General features: G+C 37.4%; 1 protein-coding gene across 1 annotated transcript; it reads right to left on the bottom strand.

The window, feature by feature from the left end:
• Positions 1 to 5,075: 5,075 nt before the first annotated feature.
• Positions 5,076 to 18,964, bottom strand: LOC139723102 (uncharacterized). The gene is made up of 8 exons (XM_071634371.1): positions 18,868 to 18,964; positions 17,230 to 17,379; positions 15,897 to 15,953; positions 13,715 to 13,864; positions 8,519 to 8,677; positions 7,526 to 7,562; positions 6,481 to 6,551; positions 5,076 to 5,400 (listed from the first exon to the last, which is right to left on the bottom strand). Exons 1-8 carry the CDS (start codon positions 18,896 to 18,898, stop codon positions 5,147 to 5,149), a joined length of 909 nt encoding a protein of 302 aa, XP_071490472.1. The 5' UTR covers positions 18,899 to 18,964; the 3' UTR covers positions 5,076 to 5,146.
• Between the last annotated feature and the right edge of the window lie 71 nt (positions 18,965 to 19,035).

Genomic DNA, 19,035 nt, shown 5'->3' with positions numbered 1-19,035 from the left:
TTCATAGTAATACGAACTCTATCAATTTTCGTATTGACAAACTGTGTGAATAACGAGCCTCCGAAATGACGCGCTACAAAATATTTGTTATAACAAACCATAATAATTGTATAATATCGAAGTCACAAACATCCATCCAAGTAATATGGACTTATTGTGTCTTGTTATGATGAAACTTCGCAGTATCGAACCTATTATCATTTCTGACTAATATAATAATACAAATTCTCCTCGGTAACTGTGTGTAACGCAAGGAGCAAACATAGAGGGATTTCTCCCCAACGTATTCGTTTGCCCTCCCCAGCTAAACTTCGTATTTCTATAACGGAGCACATTTCTGTTGTCTTTCTGTGTTAATTCTTTGTCATAATTTTAGCTGTGACCATTTTCGTTATAAGCAAATTTTGCATTGTAGACTTTAGATAACAAATTTAGGACCTGAATCTTTACTTCATGATAACGAAATTTTGATAAATATATTCGTTCTCAAGGATGGACTACGTCACTGAGATTACACTTACGTTTGTACGTTCATTTACGACAGATGGGAAAATTGTTTTCTTTGATTCCTCAGTATAAGAAGATAAACAAGCTTATATAATTGAGAATTGGTAATATCTGTTCAGGATTTTGCAGAGGAGTTTGTTCTCGACATGAAATTGCTGTTTGTTGTGAGTAGAATGCGTTTCCAACTCAAGAGAGCTGCATCTTGTTTGTTCCGAACGTCCGTGAGCTACATGCGAACCTCCGTGATGAAAACTATGCTATGTTCGTTGGGTTATAGAGACTGCCTAGATCAGATACATCTTAAAAAGGTATGTTATTATTTGGGAGTGGGGATTGAAGTATGGGGTAGTGAAATAAGAGGTCAAAATATTGAGTTTCTGTAAAATGCGCGTAAAGTGGAGAAAGCGTTTAGCGGAAGAGCAATATTTCAACAGAAACGACGAATTTAGTTAAATCATCAGTTGTCTACCATTACATACAGGTTAAGAGTACAAGCTTAATATTCTGCAAGCACGTACACATGTCCCTTAAGATATTTTGTTAGGATTTTGAACTGAATCAGATCTTTGGAAACTATGTTAAATGGTATTCAAGTGTATGTGCTGTACTATTCGTCACGGACGTTCGCTGCTCTGGACATGGTGAACTTCAGCGGTGAATAAAAACTTGTTCCTCTGGGAAAATCCTAGTATAATTGGGTTCATATTAAAGCTTGAGTTATACTCTTTCAGGTAAGACGAATAATTTGGAGAATTTCCTACTTTTTAAATTTTGCCTTGTTTTGGCTCAATTGTACATCGTTCAAAATTCTGACCCATATATATATATATACATGTATACAGATATATACGTTCAAAATATATAAATGTATATTATACGTATAACGCTTAAAGTATTATTAGAGGAAAAAACAGCCTGGTTCTGAGGAAGGAATGATTATAAGAATACCTCGCATAAAGGTATTGCGCACACAATTAGGAAATCTTGAAAGGTATAGAATCACTTGGTTGTACACATAATATCACAGTACTTAAGAAATTGCAAAGATACGTCGAAATGTGAACATTTCATTTAGAGAATGCAAATGGCCGCTTTTAAATACTAGTTCTCATAACAGAAGCCAAGCAGCACAATTGAATACTAACTTAACTACAGATGTTACCATTTCTATATTAGTGGAAAAGTGAGCAAAGAAAAATGGGATTCCATCGGGATTCGAACCCGAGACCTCCGGATTGCTAGACCGGTGCTCTACCGACTGAGCTACAGAAAGCCCTAGTACAGTGTTCGTCCCAGAAACCCTTAATTCTCAATGCTCGGGTGGTCAGAAGCTATAGCAGTGTGTTTGTGTGTAACACACACGCACACACTTGAACCTGGCATAAACCCGAAGGATAATTCAACTTGGGGATAAATGCGAGGGATCGCCGAAGTGATGCAGCTTTTTGAGTTTGTAACAAATAAAGACAGAATAAACTGACCAGAAAGAATATAAATTATTAGTAGAAAAGTGAGCAAAGAAAAATGGGAATCCATCGGGATTCGAATCATATTCTTTCTGGTCAGTTTATTCTGTCTTCATTTCTATATTAATTACTTCAATTTCTATGTTACAAGAGCAAAAAGCAAAAAAAAAAAAAACAATCCTTCCGCCCACTATTAACATAAACACTCGCGCGCGCGCAGACACTCACACGCATATAATATTATATAATAATGTATACTGTATATAGTATAGTATATGCGACACGTGCAGTTTTGAAGAGCTGTCCAATATGCCTTCATTCCAATCATCATCACTTCATGATATTGTCTTTCACCCCTTATTTGCATGCCTCTCTTGGCCTTCATTTTTTAGGGTATGGTTAAAAACGATTCCTTCTTCTTCTTTTCCTTTTTTTTACTGATATCATTAAGTCAACATTGATTTCTTAGAGGCCCTATACTTGTGATTATCTACATGCCAGTCAAAAGTAAACAAAGAAACAGAGAAACACAAAAACCTAAATCAGAGTTATTGTAAATCGATAGTCTCATAGGAAAACCTCACTTCACAACTCTCAGTACTCATCATACGTGACATGGATAAAGCCTACATTCTGGGCTGCCTCCCCCTCCCCCCCCCCCCCCCCCCCCCCGAGAAATTGACCCCGGCAACAAAACCCACGACTTTCCTACTAACGGTCTCCTAATGTTCTTGCCCTTCTCCCTTTCGAAAAGTATGGGGGCACTATAAACGCTCCATTGTCCCTGTAATTGGAGAATGGATGCTCCTAGATACAGTTCAAACAGGGAGTCACGCATTTCTATTTATTCTTAATTTTCTGGTCTGGTCTGCTATTAGTAAACTTTTGCTAATAAGTTAATGTACATGTATTTTACTTTCTTAAAAATTTCTCTTGCATATCATGTAGAATTTAATAATATGACGATAGGAAAAAAGAAGGAAATGGCATCATGCAGGAGACATACAAGAAATATACATGTAGGCCCTTCGAAATACTCATGAATTATGCTTATTAACAACATTATCATCGTGTTTTACTCATACATTCACCAGCATTTCTAGAGAGACTACTCGAGTAAAGCACTCGGAACCATGCGGGGACACTGATACTGTTTTCCTGATATTCATATGGACGGCAGTGTCGTGATGGTGATGAACTGTAATCTCACAAAGAGTTTTTCCCTGCTGTCAATAATTTAGATATCATCACACTAATATGGTAAATCATTTCAAATTAGCTCTTCCTTACTTCTTACAGAGGTTATATTTTCCCCGGTTTTGGTCACATCCTCAAATCTATTGGTGTGCTTCTCAGGTACTGTAGAACGCTCGTTTTGAATGCCAGAATTGCTTAATCGGTAGACTTTCAGACCAATCTTTTATCAAGCATTAATGTCTCTCTTCTCAATTCGATTGATAAGGAAAGTGTGTTCCTGATTTTGCATGCGTACACCTTTTGTTTTGGTCTTTTTTTTAATTCAAGTGACATTTCATTCAATGATTTTGAAAACATGGGCAAAGTTACATTCGTGTGACATAGAAAACATATTATTATGTATGCGATGTACTGAATCCAGGACAGTAACTATGGAAACCACACACACACACACACACACACACACACACACACACACACACACACACACACAGAGTTCAAGTCATTTTTCCATACCTCAAGTTGCTTAGAGATGGTATAGTTTTCATCATGTTTAGAATGCATTATACTTTCAACTTCACAGTAGTGTTGTGCTTTCTACTTTATGAAAAGATGAAATTGATAACGTGTTATGCGTACATCTATAGCCGTAAATAAGAAGTATTAAGTATGGAATATCGTGATTGTATGGAGTTGGGACACCCAACAAGAAAAAAAAAAATGTGCCTCGACGTTATCTTTATCAGTGTGAATGATATGATGCTCGTGTTCAGTAACTGAAGATACCCAAAACAAGGTTCTGCGTTGCAAAAGTGTAAGTTTTTTTTCTATTAGTAACGCATTTCCACAACAACAACAACAACAACAACAACAACAACAACAACAACAACAACAAGATATTCATCTCATGCCCATTAATGACTGGCCAACTAAAAATATACTTCCGTTTTCAGCTTGAAATTGAAAACTCAAATGGACAACAAATATATCTTGAAATTGAAAAAATGCAGACATTCATTCAGTCGTACGGCACAATGTTGCTGGTTGATACCATTTGCTGACTTATATTGTTACTCACCTTGGGCGAACCACGTGGGGTCGGCATCATTCGCCTGTTTTCTTGTGTGAGTGGGAAGGGCGACCACTTCACCGGGTTAGCACCCTGCTCTTGGCAATGAATGAATGAAGTGAGATTTTTCACGTGCATGAGTCGCGGCTAACTCACGCACGGAACCTCCATGTAATGTCCTATTCGAGGGAGTGTTTTGCCTGTTACTAGAGAGGAATCGAACCCGGTACCCTTGGATCTGGGGGCAGACGAGCTGCAGACAGAGTCATTATAATTATTACTGTCCTAATTAATGCAGATGTATTACTAGAAACATCAGTGAAATTGGAGAAAATCAATAATCCAGTAGCATATCATCATGTGTCATCTGTGAATTTACTTTGTTGATATGTGACCATTGTAAGGTGTCAGCCTGGCTTGGCTGATCCAATGGGAATCAAGTGAGCAGACTGATTGCCGTATAATAGTTAGGTTGTAAAACCAAACAACGCGTCAACCGGATAAATATGGTCCGACCTCTGTTATCCGGCCATGACGAGGACATGACGCCCGTCCGACTAAGCGGAATGACCGCGATATGGGAGAAACGATGTTTATGATAACGTATCCATGAAGCTGTCGACCTAATTGTAGCCAAATGCAGTGCAACAGTCATGACAATTGTGTAATCTATGCTTACTTACATGAAATTGTAGTCCCCCTTTTTCCAAAAAATCGAAACATTCTAATGTAAAATTCATAACACGTTTCGGTTGAGAATATGATTGGTTAAAATCAAGCGAGTATTATTTTGTTTTGTTTTGTTTTTTTGGGTTTTTTTTCTCGATAAGTCCCAACAAGAGATAACCGGATAATAGAGATCAGATTGTGCACAAGCTTTTGTCATTATCAAAATTTTTCTCATTGCTTAGCTTTGAGACGTTTGGGCCTCAAAGATTCTGTTAGCTTTCTCAACCATATTATTGTCAGCAACCCGCAGCAGCTTCCGAAGCACCTCAAGAAAGATTTTCTTGCGGTCATCGTCATCCGTTTCTTCGAGGATGTTGTCAACAAAGATGATTCTGTCGGGCACACCTCCTAGGCCAGTTATCTGCTCTTTCATTCTGTTGTCTCCCGCATCTCCTTCATTTTTGCGCGTCACCACGAAGACAGGAGGGAAAGCTGCGGAATGCATCGACAATGATTGTATGATTTCCACAACATGAAAATGAGTACAATAGTTGTTTTTCACATTAGAGTTATGAAAACGATAATTCTGTATAATTATAGAAGGGTATCATTAATCTTTGTGATCCCTATAAATACCTGAGGAAAACTTATTTCATACAAGGCATCAAGGCTTTCCGGCAGTTCTCTTTTTCATCTCCATGTACTGTTTGATATAGCAAATGTGTAAACTCTAAATTTGTTTGTTTGAATTATGTCTTCGATTTCATTATGATTTATTTTTGTTCGTGTTTTTTTTTTTGTAACCACTGATCTTTTATTGGAAGAATATGCAAAGCAAAATATATGATATAGGTTGTTTTTTTATTCTTATTTTTTTATTTATGAGGGCTTACCTATTCATTGTAAAGTAATGTATTTATTCACAAGGCAAGCACTAAACACATTGGAAACAAGCCGAAACAAAAACTACATTACTCTCCCTTAACGTCCTGCGACAATGTCTATACCTGCTTCCATCTTCTGATGTATATCAGAAGAAAAATGCATCTCATTTCAATGGACATTGCTACATGATACGAAACACGTACTAACGTTACAAACGTTCACCATAATTATCATATTCTGCTTAGGACTTGGTTTATCTACGTTTCGGCATATCGAAACAGATTTTGACTTGGATAATGGTCCAACAAAGTGGAAAAAAGTGCCGGTTTATTCCATACATACAATTCTGAAAAAGAAACAAAAAGAAACCCAACAAAATAATTGTGCATGGACAATATCCTGCGTATGTGTTTGTGAAGAAGCCAGTGTGGGAATGGGGAGGAGATGGGTTATAGTATACTTATGCGATCAATTTACATGCCAGTGCTTGTGTTTAATAGCGCAAAATATACTAAGAACTGAAATCAGCGGTCTCTGAGTAAATTTTGTGACACTATAGATGAGACAGCATTCAGTGTACCGCATGCAGTTCATATCTTTAAGAGCTACATCCATACCGCCGAGAAGCAGAACATTATCATTTTTGTACTAAAAAAGTGCTCAGTTTGTGACACACATTGTACTTACAAAGTCGCTGCTTGATGTCCTTGATAAATTGTCTAAATGTGGACTCATACTGTTGGATGTCTTGATTCCGGCTGAAACAGAACAATTCGAAATGTTTAGTATCAATCTGCATGAATTCCTATTTGTCAAAGAACGGTACAACTTACATCATGTCATGAACAATCATATCAGGAAAAAAAAAAGATGGTTTGAACTTACCCATACAAAACATGTAATGGACAAGTTTTTCCTCACTGACATACTGAAAGCTAAATTTTAGACACGAAAACACTGTGCTTAAACTTTTATTGAATTTTGTAATCCTGTAGCCGTGACATAATCATAAACTTTTACCAGTTACATTTCAATCTTCTAGCTCCAATCACACACATGTCATTCATGCCAAAATAATAAAATTGATTCGTTCTGAACTGTCAGACATAATGATTGTGCGCATAATATGTAGTGATATATATATATATATATATATATATATATATATATATATATATATAAATATACATAATATACATATGTACGTACATATAAAGGATAGATTAAATCACAAGCTTATACATGCCAACCATTCTTATTGTCTGGATCACAGGACACGATTGAATGGTTGGACTGGCAGCGAGCAATAAGCTGAAGACCCGTTTCGGGCACAGCGATTTAACGAAATTTTCAAATTTATACATATCATGTGTCATAGAAGTTTATCTTTGTTGAACTGTTGAACGTCACCCCTCAGCTGAAGTGGAGCATATAATCTAATAGACGTGTACATCTATACTGTTCTTATCCAACGAATGCATTTATCCATGAAATGTATGTTGTAATATCACAACACACACAGAAAAAAACCCCGGAAAGATGCTGACGAATTTTCTTGCGTGGTTCATATGAAGGATATTGCTTCTCTACAGCAACAGTTGTTGTTGTCTTTTATCCCTCGGCATGTAATATTTCCAGTCGAAATATTTGTCCTGTGATCATGGAGCAAATGTTGAACTTAGAAACATATGATGGCTGGAATGACAGAGGTTCAAAAAATGAAGACACTCACCCCATAACAACAATTGGGCAGCAAATCTTATCGGCCACTGTGGGTAGGTGAGATACAATTGTCGGAAAACAATTCACCCAATTTGTTAACACCTTTGTCTAATGCAACGCGGAAAATATCAATTTATCATTCAATATCTACAACAAATCTGGGCATAAAAGGATCTAAATCGACAGCACAAAATTCCTTATCCACTAAATTTAAGGTATAACTCGAGCCAAAAAGAGGACAGTTGCAATCTTGTAAACCTTGTATAAAACATTTTTTAAAGAGCATATATTAGAGAAACTCAAAGTGGATTCCATGAAAATCGGCTTTGAAATGGCTGAGATATGAAAAAATATAAAACAAAGTGATCCTAATGAAAGGTGGGTCCCACCTTTTATGAGGAGCCCTTTGTTTTTCATATCTCAGCCATTACAAAAACCAATTTTCATCAAATGAACATTGAATTCCTGTCAGAATTGTATATTTAATAAGAGCTTTCTCGTTATCTCACAAAAAAGTTGGAAACTTAAAGCTAATCTCCACCAAAACTATAGGTCCTACCATCCCTCTAACTATTTTTTTTCGATTTGTCTTTCCGTTTTAAGATATTAATTGTGATGTTGACATGGTTAACACAATCTAACGAAAAAAAAAATGTTATTTTTAACAAAACACCGACGGATACACATACAGATAGAGTGGTTAAATTATTTATGCATATATATTGTAGTACTCTTTGTGTTTTATAAACCTCATAAACCATTATTTCAGAGTATTTACTTGACGTAAAATAATTTTGATAATGAAAGATATGACAATGAGAGATATTCACTTTTCGTTAACTATTTTTTTTGTGGGGGGGGGGGGGCAGGGGAGTTGCTGATTTAATGAAATCCCATTATTTTGCTTTTACATCAGTTATGAAGGTTAACATAGACTTAATATTGATTCTTGTCTTTCATATCAGTTCTCTAGCAGGTCTCTATCGTAGACGGATTGACTTACTCATTCTAGTGACCACCTCTGACACTTCATTGGGAGAATTCGGCAGATCAATGGTATCTTGAATCGAGATGTTGCCATTGATTCGATAGAAGTTTGATCCCGTTGTGACTCCTTGGCCGTCAGGTTCTGGTGTCCCCGTTTCAATGGAAGGATACTCATCTGTTAAAAGTAACAAATCGAAATAGATGTGATAAAAAGGGATTACCTAGTTAGCACGTGGACGTTTTCTCAACGTTCTTGAAACGTCCCAAGTTCGTTATTCGGACGTTTTGTCAAAACGTTTTCAGAATGTCTTTTTTCGAAGGTTTTCGACGTATTTAAAACGTTTTAAATAGACATTATGAAAACGCTTTTTAAACGTTTAAAAAACCAATAAAAAACCTTTCGGAATTTTGAAGGACCTGCAGAAAACCTTTTGGAGTCAGAGACGTTAGTAAAACCTTTTACATGTTTTAATAATATTCAAAACATTCTGTGGACGTTCTGCGGACGTCAAGAAAACCTTTAAAAACCATCTAGAACGTAAAAAAAAAACGCTTTAAGAACGTCTCAAAAGTGTTATGATCCGTTCCAGAACGTTTAGAGAACCTTTCAAATCCTTTTAGAACGTCCATAAAACCTTTTAAGAACGTCTAATGTTTAATTTTTTTATTGGGTATTAAAATGTATACAGGGTGGCCCAAAAAGAACGGAACACCTAAGATCTTTAATTACTGCAATATTGTTGCAAATATCTAATTATTTTGCATACTATTGAGAAGGCCATTCCTTTTCCAATAGAATGACACCAAGTTCTTTAATTCTGGTTAATGCCTTGTGATATAAGGACCATTTTTGTGAACCCTTGCAACTTTCAAGAGTGATCATTTTGCCCTCTGAGAGATACCGAAATTAGCGATAATTCGGCTTGCCATAGAACCAGTAGCGTTCACAATGTGTGGAATGTGGACAACAGCTCTTTACCGTGAATGGAAGACAGAGTGGGCGGGACGGTATGACGGGCGTGGAGTGACGAAATTCAACACAACCATACAACTATACAGCCATGGAATGGATGTCAGGTTTTAACCAATCAGAACGCAAGAAACCGTACAACTATGCAACTGTGCAACTATGCAACTGTACAACTGCACAGCCCTAGAATGCCTGTATGGTTGTCACTCGCACGGGCCGAAGTGCCATTAACCGAACAACCATACGTCCCTGCATCCCATTACGGAACGCCTGTCGGGTTTTAGCCAATCAGGACGTGAAAAACTCGACAGACATACATAAATACATGAATGTAGGAACGGCTGTAGTGTTTTAGCCAATCGGGAAAATCACGAAAAAACCCGACGGACATACATGCATGGGTGTGGGAAAGACTGTAGGGTTTTAGCACACCAGAATACAATAAATTCGACAGACATACATACATGCATTAGTGAGGGACGGCTGTTGGGGTTTTAACCATTCAGCCTTTCCCTCTGCACGTAATTAGCCTTGGGGCTCTGCTAACCACTGAAATCCCCTGACAGATTTATTGTACCGTTGGTGCAATGGTCTCCATTCCTTTCCACATCAAGGGTTCATGACCTGCCCCCTAAGGCAGCTGTGGACGTATACTCAGGGAGGTGCTTCGAGAGAATGGCACTATACATGTGTGTATATCTGTCGAATTTATTGCATTCTGGTGTCCTAAAACCCTACAGCCATTCCCACATTCATGCATGTATGTCTGTTGGGTTTTTCACGTCCTGATTGCCTAAAACCCTGCAGCCGTTCCTACACTCATGTATTTATGTATGTCTGTCGGGTTTTTCACGTCCTGATTGCCTAAAACTTGGCAGCCGTTCCTACACTCATGTATTTATGTATGTCTGTCGGGTTTTTCGCGTCCTGATTGGCTAAAACCCTACAGCCGTTCCTATTCTCATGTATTTATGTATGTCTGTCGGGTTTTTCGCGTCCTGATTGGCTAAAACCCGACAGGCGTTCCGTAATGGGATGCAGGGACGTATGGTTGTTCGGTTGATGGCACTTCGGCCCGTGCGAGTGACAACCATACAGGCATTCTAGGGCTGTGCAGTTGTACAGTTGCATAGTTGCACAGTTGCATAGTTGTACGGTTTCTTGCGTTCTGATTGGCTAAAACCTGACATCCATTCCATGGCTGTATAGTTGTATAGTTGTACTAATTTTGACTCCCCTCGCCCGCCATAGGACGGACGGTGTGATTGTCATTGTCCGTTATAATTGTGAATGAGACGACATGTTGGGCTCAACGAAATGCTGAATTCAGATGGAAATAGCGAGGTTTATTCAAAGGCATGATTGGCAGTGCTGACGTGAGTTCATGAGTGGTTTTGGAATAAAGCACTTCTTTTACTTAAATAAACATTGATAAACACAGTGAGAACTGAGAATGTTGCTGTGTCGGTTTATGAACGAATTAAGAGGTATCTCACCCTGCTTGAAACTAAATCTAGTTCGCGATTGCAGAGCAGTTGCAGAGATGTCTCCGCTATAGTCTACGACTCTGAGACGCATATTGTGAAATTACGGTATCTCCGAGCAGTCGCAAGAAATTTGAAGACACGATTTAACAATGTGGCTGACCGGTTTTAAAAATTCTCAATCTCAGCTCTCTGACCTTTATCCTTATGTTGAGATGGATGAAAACTATAAAGAAATTCAAGCATAATGAAGATCATGAATTAATTGTCAAGATATCTATAAATTTGCTTAACTGGTGCGGGCGTGGATCCAGGATTTTGAAAAAAAAAGAAGGGACCCGAATTCGGTTAAATCCACAAGCACCCGGCTTCTTACCCAAATATTTTATTTTCCATGCCAGCGACGAAAAAGGGAGCGGGGGGGGGGGGGGGGGGGGGTTGCTAGTAGAAAAAAATGGTGATGAAATAATTAAAAAAAAAAGCTTGCCCTTTGTGTACTTGCACCCCTGTTCACAGAACCACCTAGTGTGCATTTTGTAGAACTTGGCTGGTATGATTCAAGTTTTGCTAATCCACTCATAGATTTTCACTGTATTTATCAATGCATACTTACCATATGTACGGCCTTTATTCCTAAACCAATCATGAACTCACGACACTACCAATCATGCCCTTAAATTAACCTCTCTACTTTCCAGCTAAATTTAACATCTCATAAGCCCAACAGGTCGTCTCATTCACAATGCCAACGGACAATGACAATCACACCATCCGTCCCGTCCATTCTCTCTTCCATTCACAGTAAAGAGCTGTTGTCCACATTCCACACATTGTGAACGATACTGGTTCTATGGCAAGCCGAATTATCGCTGATTTCGGTATCTCTGAGAGGGCAAAGGATCACATTTTGAAAATTGCAAGGGTTCACAAAAATGGTCCTTTAATCATAACGCAATAACCCAAATTAAAGAACTTGGTGTCATTCTATTGGAAAAAGAATGACCTTTTCAATAGTATGCAAAATAATGACATGTGTGCAACAATATTGCTGTAATTAAAAATCTTAGGTGTTCCGTTCTTTTTGGGCCACCCTGTATAGTTACCAGATTATACAGTCACAATCTGCAATTGATATACTCTAATCCTAATCCTATATAATTCTATCCTAATCTGTTCCTAACTTCCTACCACCTATACTACATCATATTACCTAGTGATGATGATGAATCTGTATCACGTTCTTTTACATACCAGCAAAATGTTGTAATGTATTAAGACATGGTTACTAAAATTAGACCACATACCAAATCTAATATTTTCTTATTTGAATATTCATAAGTATGCATGAATATTCACGATAAAGAAATCAATGACGAACACGTAGCGGACCAAATAAAAACGTTTTTTAAACGTTCATTAAAGACGAAGTCGACGTAGCAGAAATCATGAAAACGTTTTGTTAAAAAAAAAAAAACTTTGCTTTGCGGTAAATGCTAAGTCCCAACTTTGACGTTGTATGTACGTTTTAAAAACGTCCATTTTATACGAAGACGTACGGAACCTTAAAAAAAAAAAAAAAAAAAAAAAAAAAAAAAAAAAAAAAAAAAACGTTTAGGAAACTTTCTGAAAACGTTTATGTGTTTGCTGGGTAGCGAAATCGATTGGGTTGCCAGCTCTAACGACACATTTTCATCTCATCAAGTGGCCCATGATTAATTATTGTGAAGATCATGATAATCATGCCCATAGGGCATGGCGCATTCCTGTCAAATTAAAGCGTCTTCACACAATAACATAAATATCTTACCCCTGTTTAGTATTCTGAACATGCTCAATGAACGCGAAACGAAATGAAGGCTTCTTTAAAGCCCTATGAGGACGAGTCCCGAGTATACTCGGGCAGGTGTCTATGGAAAATGCGCGTCGTAGCAAAATCAGCCCGTCCTCAACGAGTCAACTAATAGGGTAGGTTTGATCATTTTAAAGTTTGTTACCCAAGCGTAGATATATACACACATACACACACGCATACACACACAGTGATGATTTGGATAATTACAGCAATTGATGACTTTTGATCTCTCTTTATTCCTTTTGTTCAGCTCTGCGCTATGAACGCTGTATTTCTATAACACGTCTCTTTTAAAATACAGTAGCTGCAAAACTATAAAAGTATGAAACAGAGCGCTGAAATGAGATGTCGTAATCGATAGACTTAAATGCATACCAACACACACAAACACATACACACATACACAAACAGGCAAACAAACACAAAAAATGACAGACCTGCTCACAAACAGTTACATCACACACAATTGTGACAATCGAAAGGGGTTGGCAAATTGGGTGACGTTTTTATCCCAAAAGTTCACTAATCCGCAAATAGTAGTATAGGATTCGTTAATCCGAAAGCAAAAAAGAAGGTGCGTATCGTACTCTATCCCAACGGCAATAATTTCATTTTCGAATTAACGGACCTTTCGAATAATGAATCCCTATATTTTCATTTTCGGAATAAGGAACCTAACGAGTAACGAACAACATTTTGATATTTGGAGTAACCAATCTTGCCTGGAAATAACGAAACTCGTTTCATTTCCGGATTAACGAACTATCGGAAAAACGAACCATCGAAATAACGATACTTATTTCTTTTATGGTTAACAAACCTTCTGCAACGTGACGGTAACCGGTAATTTGTAGGTGTGATAAGGTAACTGACATTTTTTTTTCACCTTTCACAACATGCACTCACCTGTCACGCTGTAAATGAGGCTCTTGGCGAATGAAGATCGTCCGGCACCTCCCACGCCGTACACAGCCAGAAGTGCCTTCTCCGGCAAACTTTTTAGTACCACCATTGCGTATGCGCCTGGTTTGTAGTCTTCTATGTTCTTCCGCGTCTCTGAGTATACATTATGCAAACCATGTAAGAAAGTATCGTTACGACGGTCTAATGTGTTTATCTTTTAACTAACACTATAGACCCTTCTTTGCCAATATGTTATAAAAAAATCATACTTGAGTGATGAAGGACAAGCAATTGCACTTTTCGGTGTTATGACTGTTGTCATATTGTAGCTGCCACAACAGTGACAATCAAGAGGTTAGTGTGTACATAGTCTTCTCAGTGTCGTTGCTTAGGTTTTTATTTCTATTCGAGAAATTGAACTAAGTCTTGTTAGAGGGAATTTAGTATCCTTGCAGACTGAAATGATATGAGAAGTTTATTTCTCACTGCAGCTGTTTTAAAGAACGTTAAACAGTTTCAAGATAAGGAAAAGATTAACGGAGTATTGAAATGCAAATTGTGCTGCCAATCTTTTAAAAGCGGTTCCATTTGTCCAGCTCCGTACACTTGAATAGCAAACTCTTGACCCAGGTGATGCCCTGTTGAACTTACTCCCATAACTGTAATCTAACAAAGAAAACACTCGACCGAGGGAGATTGCAATACCAACTGTATTATTTGAGATATATTTTCCAAATGAAACAATCCAAGATCATCAATATTACGGTCATTCCTTTCATTAAAAAAACTGCGTTTATAGCAAACGTCGTAAATAATTATTTTACTTTCTAGTTTGATTTGATTTGATTTATTCTCTGTATGGCTTTTTTTTTACAAGTCCATCTATTTCAAAATAACAGTAGTATGAAAATTTTGAACAATTTTGAACAATTATCATCATTTCATCACCTATAAATTACATCCTCAATATAAATACAAGAGTTACATGTTAATTTGCATACAGAACCATTGCCAAAAATAAGCACAAAGATTGACTGTTTGACAACCGATAGCAATGAAGAAAAACAAGAGGGTCCAACATGATGTTCGTGAAATAAAGGTTTGGGAAAGAGGGAGAAAGACAGAGAGGGGTGGGGGAATGATAAAAACCTCCCGATACTAATCTTGCTAGATCAACTCGACATACTGACATACACAGACACAGACATACATGCACATACACATTATTATAAGTTACAATGATGTATTCACCTAATATAATATAGCGTTGCTGTTGTCATGTAATATTGCATTGAAGTCACATTGGAAAGAGAGAGAGAGAGAGAGAGAGAGAGAGAGAGGAGAAACAGAAAAAAAAACAATCATCTGCAAAGAATATCATTCTATGAAGTCAATCGCCCTTTCAGAGCATAGAGGACCATGTTGTGCCCAACATAACATGAATAATGAACAAAAGAGGAAAAGAAAATAATCCCAGTAAGATCAGAGGAGCATAGTACACTGCAGGTGCATCCGCACGTGCAAATACGCAGAAAGAAAAAACATCATAAGCAAACGGTTCACCTGGTATCTTGAGATCATGGCAAATGAATGACCAAAAAGAAATGCAAATTGTGCTAGTTTCTTCACACAAGTCACATAAACTGCAGTTCTAAAAACGCTAAGTAAAGTTTGCCTTCCAGTATTGAGATATAAAACCTGACACTGGCCTGACGATTTTTGTCTAGTACAGAGTGGGATCACTTATAGTTCTAATAATTATCTAAAATGTATTATAATCAACATAGGTTTTGACAATTTAGTATTATTGTGAAGTTCATGCGCATTCACACACAGCAAGATACATCATGCACGATTCCAGGCACAGTATTTTCCACTTTTCCCCCTCTTTTCACTACCACATTCTCAGGCCACAATCATTTCAAGCGTAGGCTTACAGTATGCGGTCTGATGAATTTCCCCTTCACGAATACTGCTTCTATTTGACATCTATAAGTCATTGTTGATAATAGATTTGCAAATTCTGTTTATATTGTAAATTGTGTTGTTAGCAATGGTGAAAAATAATTATCAATGATCTTATATTTGGTATTGAAATGTTGAAAAATGCGGTAATAAAACCATTCAACAACCAAACAAGGTAAATATCAAATATCTCTATCCGCAGAAACATAAATAATCCTACCTTGTAGTTGATTACCGGCCTGATTTTGGCTGACTTCGATGTAATGCTTGGAACTCGCTGATAATGAAGATAAAGATATCGAATATGCCGGTTTTAGCTATGTTGTGTACGATTTCCAACAAGTTAAGAAAGGACAAGAGAGTGTAAACGACATGTTTGCTTTTAACATATTTTTCACAATATAATCTTTGATATTATATAACACAAACAATAATAAATAGTCCTATTCCTGTTAAGGTTATCTTCACAGTATTCAAATACGTAAAATATTATAGTGAATATTACAGTTATTACGAATGGGCAATATATTTATAAACAAAATGACGAATCGCCGTTATTAACAAAATAATAATCATATTTCCGCAAGCAAAAGGAAGCCAAACAATCCTCAATTCTCCTATTTACAATAATATGAATAATAATACAGATATTAACTCTTTTTAGTGGCACGGATATACTATAAGTACTCTGTAAAAAAATCGAGTGAAAATATTCACTCTTAAAGGAGTGAATTCAAAAAAGAGTGAATTTAGAGTGAAATTGGAGTGAATTTTGAGTGAAAACGTTCATTTTCACTCATTTTGGAGTGACCTCAAGGATCACTCGAAGATTTTGGAGTGATCCCTGAGGTCACTCTAAAACGAGTGAAAATGAACATTTTCACTCAAAATTCACTCCATTTTCACTCTAAATTCACTCTTTTTTGTATTCACTCCTTTAAGAGTAAATATTTTCACTCGATTTTTTTTAGAGAGTATATTTTGTCAAAAGGTGATTCCTCAAAAGTGTGGACGGAGGTTGAATTATAGTCCCTAGATAGTTTTCGCTATACTGTTCTCGCTCCCACCCCCCCCCCCACCTCCTATCCACACACACACTGCTCTAAGACGGACCATTGGCCTTAGGAATATTCCATAGATAGACGAAGGAGGAAGATGAAAATTGACTTTTCCCCCACCAAACAAACAAACAAACCAAACAAAAAAACCTTTGACTTTAGAGGCGGTTCCACGCGAGGTTCTACTCATCTGGGCAGAAATGATTTGCCCTCACCCAATCAACCGAGCGCTCCCCCTCCCAATTGCACATTTAAAAAAACCCCAAAACAAACAAACAAACAAACAAACCAGTAATTAGCATCTTTGCATTAACCACATTAGTATACTTGGTTCAATAGAAAAACTGACATACAAAAGTCAACTGTAAGCTCAGGTGTTTACTAGCTGAGCTGAATGCAAAACCTCCTTTGTAGCATGTTGGATCGGTCGAGAAATCGGCCAAGCCAAATGCTCCTGATCCCAGTGTTTACGTGAAAAAAATACTCTCTTTTTACCTCTCCATTTGCGAAAGAAGAAAAACGCAAGAGCAATAACGAGCACCACAGCAACGACAAGAACCACAATGCCAGCGATGTACCCCTCCACTGATGGGCCGGCAGACAGAGTAGCCATGGTACCAGCAGCAACAACAGGCTGTTGAGTTCCTGTCAAAATATTTGAGCAAAATTTTCTTGTCGATTGATATCAAGTAACAAATTAAGACAGGTACAATAAACTATAGGATTCCTGCATCCCTAACGATAGACGTCTTCTTGATCCAAGTGAGCGAGCGCGTCGGAAAAGTTGATGTTGTTGTTGTTGTTGTTGTTGTTGTTGTTGTTGTTTTTTTTTTTTTTTGGGGGGGGGGGGGGCAAAGTCTCGACGGGGGCACATTATGTGACGGTGTGAAATCCTCGGTAAGGGGACGAAGCGACCGAGCGGGGGGACCACGGTTGGGACTTTTTGTAAAAACAGAGAACAAATTCGCGTTTATATAGCATCTACATTTCTGGGAAATTAAACATCGTAAAAAAATAAGTGCGAAGGACTATGATCATAACATAGGGGGGATACATTTATGTGACGGAGTAAGATCCGCGGCGAGGGAGCGAAACGACCGAGCAAAGGGAGGGTGTGGGAGGGGGGATACCCCAACCCCCTCCCACGGTAGGGACTCTTTGTAAAAACAGAGTGTAAAAGCCTCTGTTTACAGAAAATTTTAATTCAAATTTCTAGGGAGTTAAACGTAGTAAAACAAACATCACTGCGAAGGTTATCATCATACTTATGAAAACTGTTCATTTTACTAAATACTTTAAGTACGGGCAGAGCGTGCGAGCAACTTCCACTTTGCCATTCGTCTGAAATGTATTCATTAAAAGCTTAAACGTGATCGCAGTGCTTGAGCAATAAGATTATTCTTATATTGCTAACAAGCATAGAAAAAGGGAAAATGTAGGTTTATCAAAGGTATGTTTCAGGGGGCACACTCGAGGACGTGAGGCTATACCATCTATACAATAGATTTACTCAAAAGTACATATTAGTGTATAGATATTAATGTATATTGATAATGAATTATGATTTTACACGCCAAAAATTGCATTTTCAATTATGAAATTGACAACTTTTAGACAGTGTTAGACATGAAAAGTGCCTTTATTGTTTATTTTTTATAATCAATTATTTGTTAAAAAATGGCAGGGCCCTTCCCAATAACGGCACTGCTATTACCACTTCGACCATCCGATCCCAGTAGGTGTTCAATGAACTACCGAAAAAAATCAAATTGTCCGTTGAAAGTAATTTATAGGATCCTAATAGGTGCAGATTAAAGAAGTCTCTAAATTAAGATCGACTATCAAAAAACAATAAAACCTACCTAACATGAATGTAAAACATATTGACTTGAAGGAGATTCAAATATATATGTGTGTGGATACTTGTTTTGCACACCCGTGAACCACCTGGTCCCTTTTTACACTAGTACTTCATTAGCGAGAAAGCATAGTTTGAAAATGATCAACATTATCTATACCTCCTGAAAACAGACAAGTGATTCTGTAATCCGTAGAACATAATACATATCAGCTTGCATACACACATTATACATACATTACATGTGAGATTACGCAGAGTATGAATATGTTTACCTTGCTGTTGTCGCTCTACAAGTGCAATCATTTGAGTAGTCCCCTTCACAGCGACACCTTCTGCCAGGCATCTAAACTCGCGTCCGACTTCATACCTAGAAACCTGAAAATATGAAAATGTTTATATCAAACGCATGACCATTGAAATGTATTATTTTTGTATAAGGA

The sequence above is a fragment of the Diadema antillarum genome, unplaced genomic scaffold (genome assembly GCF_040938485.1).
Source record: "Diadema antillarum isolate AM-2024a unplaced genomic scaffold, OU_Dant_1.0 scf00000180, whole genome shotgun sequence".
Classification (NCBI taxonomy): domain Eukaryota; kingdom Metazoa; phylum Echinodermata; class Echinoidea; order Diadematoida; family Diadematidae; genus Diadema; species Diadema antillarum.
The sequence above is the reverse complement of the archived record's forward strand: the minus strand, read 5'-3'. Positions and strand labels throughout refer to the sequence as shown.

Coding starts and splice junctions, on each gene's coding strand:
- LOC139723102 (XM_071634371.1), bottom strand. CDS start 18,898: ATGATTGCACTTGTAGAGCGACAACAGCAAG. Junction 15,954..17,229: donor CTTCTTTCGCAAATGGAGAG/GTAAAAAGAGAG, acceptor CTTCATTATCAG/CGAGTTCCAAGCATTACATC. Junction 5,401..6,480: donor GGACATCAAGCAGCGACTTT/GTAAGTACAATG, acceptor TGCATTCCGCAG/CTTTCCCTCCTGTCTTCGTG.